Source organism: Otolemur garnettii, unplaced genomic scaffold, assembly GCF_000181295.1.
Source record: "Otolemur garnettii isolate 467f Iridium unplaced genomic scaffold, OtoGar3 scaffold00133, whole genome shotgun sequence".
Taxonomy (NCBI): Eukaryota; Metazoa; Chordata; class Mammalia; order Primates; family Galagidae; genus Otolemur; species Otolemur garnettii.
The window spans coordinates 614,982-621,193 of NW_003852528.1; the positions used below are offsets into that span (position 1 = coordinate 614,982).

Sequence of the window (6,212 nt, forward strand, 5' to 3'; positions counted from 1 at the left end):
GTTCCCTGGGAGCTGGAGTGGAACCCGTCTATCCTCAGTCTGAGTGAACCGCGGTTCCCTGGGAGCTGGAGTGGAACCCGTCTATTCTCAGTCTGAGTGAACCTCTGTTCCCTGGGAGCTGGAGTGGAACCCGTCTATTCTCAGTCTGAGTGAACCTCTGTTCCCTGGGAGCTGGAGTGGAACCCGTCTATTCACAGTCTGAGTGAACCGCGGTTCCCTGAGAGCTGGAGTGGAACCCGTCTATTCTCTGAGTGAACACGGTTTCCTGGGAGCTGGAGGATAGAGGACGTCCTCTGTAACTGCACGCCACGTACACGTGAAATGTGAGCTCACTTCCCTCTCGGCAGAAGACGCAGGTTACAGAGATCCCTCCAGAGGGATGCACAGTGATCTGCCATTTGTTGTTTGAGCTTTGGAACTAGGAGCTTGTGGATCAAGACTGAAGGCCTTGGGTCAGTGGCTGGGGTGCCCAAAATTCCCATCTGGGGAGCAGAGCTGGAGTGGAACCCACAAGTAGGAACAGAAGGATTCAGCAGCCCAGAGCCTAGTGGCAGGAATGCAGACAGCATGAGCGCTGGTCCTGTCACTTCCCACTTGTTAACAGGTCCCTTGACCTCTGCTGCTCCGAGTTTAGTTGGTAACGTGAGAGCTGTGGCTTTTATAACTTTGCTGCCCAGACCTGTTGCTTGTGGGACACAGGGAGACTGTGGATGTGCTGTGCGTGCAAGGGTCAGTGTTCAGAGGGCACCTTCCCTGGTGCTGGGTGGCTCGCAGTGGGGGGAAGGGGGTTGAGATAACAAGCCTGTCTGAAGCTGGAAGGCAGAAATACAGCTCCTAGGATAGGGCACCAGGTGCTCTGGAGGCCCACTGGCGTTTGCAGTATTAGAATACTGTGTGTGATCCAAGATCATCTTCCTATGTGAGCCATGGAGTTTAAGATTGTCAAGAGTTGGATTTTTCCTTCACCAAGAGGTTAAGTTTTCTTAGAATCAAAATAAATCAGCCTGATTTAGTTCTCAGAAAACCGTATAGCCATCTCTCCACCTGCCTCCTGATAGGACATTTCCCCTGTTTCCTCAGTAAGTCAATCCTTTTTCCACTGGGAAAGGGTAATTTCAAGTACAGGGTTTGCCCATAAAGGCAACCACAAGCCAACCAGAAGAGTTGTGCAAGCCCCCTGCAGCAGGGGCTGGTCCAGTGAGTGGGAAGGGACAGAGCACTCTCCCTGGAGCCTGGAGCAGGCGTGATCTAGCAAGGACACCTGGGACCTCTGGCCCTGGCACTGTTGAAATTCCATCTGAAATGCATAGTGGGAAAGTGTGAGCCTACAGGAGAACCTGTGTGAAGTTTTGTTATGCTAAGTCTAAAAATCTGTAGGAATCCCACAGGGAAAGGATATTTACTGAGTTGAAGTATTTGCTTATTTATTATTGCAAGCCAGTGGGAACTCCCTCTCCCACTAATACGCACTTTGCAATGAAGCTTTTGTTGCCTGAATTTCTAACTTGGGAACATTTTCCTGTGGGGTTAGTTCAGTGCCCTATTTGGTTTACATTGGTTTAGGTTCCAGGCAGTTAAAGAATGCTGCATTTTACCACATTTACCTTGAATAATAAGAATTGGCAGAGAAAGCATCCTCCAGCAGCTCATTTGTGTGTTGTTTAAAGCTTTCAAATATTTTCCTCCCAGCAGCGATGTTTCATGGGGGTCAGAGCCCCGTGTGATTTGAGAAAATAAAAAATAGTGTTGTCAGAATATTGATAATTAATTGAAACCTGAACTCAGTTATGTCTCAGGATAATACTTAATTTTTTCTCCTATTGTGATTCTTGAGGGAGAATAGAGTATCGGAGGTTGGTGGAGGCCACTCTCAGGTGTCTCTGCTTTCTCAAGGTGTGGGGTTGTGTGGAAACACTTTCCTTCCCCTCGGCCCAGATGAATTAAGTAGCATGAGTCTTAACCTTTCTCAGTCCTTACTGTGATCTTGGAAGTTCACAATGGACAGCTGCAAGAAGAAGAGCAAAGGAGGAGATCGCTGCATTTTCCTTATTCACATGGAGAGGAGTTGCACAGTGACGTGGGGGAGAGGAGCAGAGACTCCGGGGTAGAAGCCACAGTTGGAGGGGGCTCAGCTCAGCGCCAGGGAAGGGAAGGAGTGGGCGAGGCCAGGCAGGCTGGCAGGCCTCAGTGTCGGCCACCAGATTCCAGATCCCAGAACAGCCTGTGAATGAGGAGGAAGACTTACTGGGACTTGGTGGCTAAAACAGGGTGAAACTCTCACCAGCCATTTAAAAACAACTGCATTAAAAATGGCTTCAAAAATGTATTGAGTTCAGGGCGGTGCGTGTAGCTCAGTGGGTAGGACACCGGCCACATACACAGAGGCTGGTGGGTTCAAACCCAGCTTGGGCCTGTCGGCTGGGTTTGAACAACAAATGGGTTTCAACAACAATGACAACAACAACAATTTTTTAAAAATCGCCAGGCATTATGACAGGTGCCTATGATCCCAGCTACTTGGGAGGCTGAGGACAGAAAAATCGCTTGAGCCCAAGAGTTTGAGGTTGCTGTGAGCTACGACACCACAGCACTCTACCCAGGATGACAGCTTGAGACTTTGTCCAAAAAAAAAAAAAAAATCTATTGGATTCAAATTCTGAGTGGTTTTCAAGGAGCCCCCAATATGATTTCATTAAAAGTAGATCAAAGCACATTACACACAATTCTTGTATTAAATATTGTTACTAACATTTGTCAGTGGAATTTGTGTTTTAATAAGTTAAAAATAGGAAATGAAAGAAAGTATAAAATATTCTTATTCATAAATACTAGGTGAGAATGAAATGAACGTACTATTTTCAGAAAGGGAAATTGAGGTTTCTTTCTGTAAAAGGTTACACCTTCAGACGTTCCCTGTGTGCTTATGACTTAGTCACGCGAAGGTCTGACCCAGAGCCTCATGGCCTCTGTGTTCATGTTTGTGTCACATTTGTCACGCGAAGGTCTGACCCAGAGCCTCATGGCCTCTGTGTTCATGTTTGTGTTACATTTGTTGAAGAATGTGTGTGTGTCTCAACGTTCACCAGCATCACAGACTTAAGTTCCATACCCACAACACAAGGTTGTCAAAGGTATATGTTGTGTATAAAAGGGAAGAGAAACCCAAATTAACAACCTAAAAATAGATGTAATTTACTTTTTAAAATAGCAATGATACAAGGAAAAGTTTAAAAATGTAAGGATTACCTCTGTACCTACTTTCTTTTTTTTATTTACGTGAGGCTTTGTATCTGGCTGTTTCCCCTGTAGGGCATGCTGCTGAAGCGAAGTGGCAAATCACTGAATAAAGAGTGGAAGAAGAAATACGTCACCCTGTGCGACAACGGTGTGCTGACCTACCACCCGAGCTTACATGTGAGTATAGGCCCCAGACCTCAGCTCAGCACTGGGGGAGGGACCCCAGCAGCAGCCCCGCCTCTTGCCGCCCTTCCAAGTTAGTCGTATCATGAGATAAATAATACTCACACCCCCGAGACCATACAACTGTCTCTTTCCTCTCCTCCATACCAACCTGTGGCTTGCTGATTCTATAAAGAATTACAATACAAGGCATAGATTGATAAAGTAAGGTTTAAATGAGAGTGAAAGACAAGAGAAGAGAGAAGGAAGAGTGATATGTCTGAAAGTTGGGAGTGAAGGAAACACACTGGAACCAGGATTCAGTTTTGCAAAGAGCCAAAACAGACCAGAGGTTAAATGCAATTCATCACTCAGTTTTCACTGTCAGATGAGAGCACGTTCCAGTTCCTGTAAGTCAGGAGAACCTTTTCTGTGTGCGTTAATGAAATGTTTTATTTTGGTGATTTTTTATTTATTTTTCTTATTTGGTGACTTTTGAGATAGATTTTTAAGACAGGATTAACGTTATTCTTGGGAGGAAATGTAGACATCGTACTCACAGTTACTTCTTTTATCAGGCCTTGATAAAATTTAAAGTCGGGATGTCATTAATAATCACGGTTTTGTAACAATACATTTCATGAATCTTGCTAGGAAGGTGTAGGAAGGGTGTAGAATTGAATACGTGTTTGTTGGTAATAATTACGGTGATCTGTTGGTATCAGTAGGGTACTGGTTCCAGGACCCCTGTCACGTACCAAACTCCAGGCAGGTCCGGGTCCCTTACAAAACATGTCCTGGTATTTGCAGATAACCTGTGTACATCCCCCCATATACCTTAAATCATCCCTAGATTACCTATAATACCTAATATAGCGTGATGCTGTGTAAATAGTCGTACTGTTCAGTTATTGTTTGTATTATTTTTATTATTGTACTATTGTTTTTATTGGTTTTCTTTCTTTTGGATATTTTCAATGCACAGTTATTGACTCTCCAGATGTGGCACTGCAGACATGGAGGGCTGACTGCATACACTGTTACCCTTTAAAAGTTTGACATGCTTATTAAAATTGCACCATGCTTAACAAGAAATTGGAAATAAACGTATTTGAGAAAATTAACATCACTCCTAGAGAACAGAGTGTTAGCGTGTTGGGGTGCACCCTCCAGCTGACACCCGCTGTCTGGCACCCACTGACTGCACTCTGCTCTTCTCTCCAGAGACAGCCTGTCCAGGTCAGCACACATACTTGTACACACCATTGTTAATGGCTATATAATATTCCATGGTGCAGACAGTCCTTAATGGATTTGACCGTATCTCAGTTTCTTCAGCAAATCAATTTACTTTGAATTTTTTCACTATTTTAAGTAACTATGGTCAGTGTCCCTCTATTTATATCCCTGAGCCCTTGTCTATTTCCCTAGGATAAATTCCCAGCAATCAGCTTCCTGAATTGAAAGTTCTATGTGCCTTTATGGCTTTTGGTGTATGTTTTCAAATTCCTAGAGAGAGCTTGTCAGTTTATCTCCTCTGGCAGTGCAGGGCTTTTCCCTGCTCTCTGGAGAATTTACCCTAAAAACAAATCATTTCCAATATCACAGGTAACAGGTGGCATCCTGGGTGTTGACTTTGCTTGCTAGTGTGAATTGGAGCAGGTTCAGACCTGGGCCCACAAAGCATATGTTTCCTTAGGCCTCTCTCACTCGCTTCTGATGTTAGCAGGAATCCGCGCTTCTCCAATCAGTGGGCACATGGGATATGTGTGCACCAATGTAGGTAGATACATCCTTAGGTCGAAGCATACTTTCTTTATTGGAGTGGCCCTTTGTACTTGGTGCTGCTAGTTTATTTTTGGAACAGAGTCAGGAGGGTTCACCAGGTGGCCTGTGTATCAGAGAGAGGCAATACCAGTTCCAGTAGGCCCACCCGTGACCAGACCGTGTACCTTTTTGGGACTGCCACGTCCAGATATTTCTAGTTCTGCACCTGCCCCCACTCACCCCCAGCTTTGGTGTCTGTCGGGTCACCAGCACACACAGGTTCCTGCTGGTTTCCCTCCCTAGAGACTCTCTGTCGGCAGGGAGGCTGCCCTGTTGGTGGCTTAATTCTTCCTGAGACCCTGCCAGAGAGCAAAGGTCTAATTATTGACCCAGTTGCTTTATGGAACTTAGAGAGAGAAATGTAATCACAATATTCTTCTTACTAGGACTCCCTGACCAGGAAAAAGTGAGATCTGATTGATGATACATTTCAAGTCACTGTATACCCACTGCTGGGCCCAGGCTTAGCCAGAGGGACATCTGCAGCTTCTTGCCAAGGGGCACAGATGGTGACAACGGTGTGTACCGGCAAATTCCCACAGGAGGGCCAGTGCCTCCTTGCCTTCATCCCCACCTCTTGATTATACAATCACAACCAGTTCTTCAAAAATTCTTCTGTTCCAAGGCTGTTTCTTGTGTTTGCTAATTTCATTTTTTTTTCTTTTGGCCAGGGCTGGGTTTGAACCCACCACTTCCGGTATATGGGGCTGGTGCCCTACTCCTTTGAGCCACAGGCACTGCCCCCAATTCCATTTTTTTTTAAAGCATATGCAAATATTATTAGAGTACAGGAGGGAGGGGGTGAGCAAGGCTTTGTTACAGAATTGTATAACAAGTAAGAGCCAATGTCATTTTCATTGCAAGCAATTCATTTCAAATGCAAGCCAATCTTCTGGGAATGGAAATTCTTGATGCAGGTCCATAGTTCCCCAGTGGCGTGGCTTACTCTAGAGTGCAGTGGGGCTACGAGAGCCTCAAGAGATGGC

The 6,212-nt window shown here is 45.3% G+C and overlaps 1 protein-coding gene across 2 annotated transcripts in view; it reads left to right on the forward strand.

The window, feature by feature from the left end:
• The window catches only part of AGAP1 (ArfGAP with GTPase domain, ankyrin repeat and PH domain 1), a 544,145-nt gene that overhangs the window by 334,368 nt on the left and 203,565 nt on the right, over positions 1 to 6,212 (forward strand). For both annotated transcript variants that reach the window (XM_023518254.1, XM_012810434.2), the window contains one exon: positions 3,310 to 3,414. In XM_023518254.1, the coding sequence (XP_023374022.1) occupies positions 3,310 to 3,414 (105 nt within the window). The remainder of the gene's footprint in view (positions 1 to 3,309; positions 3,415 to 6,212) is intronic.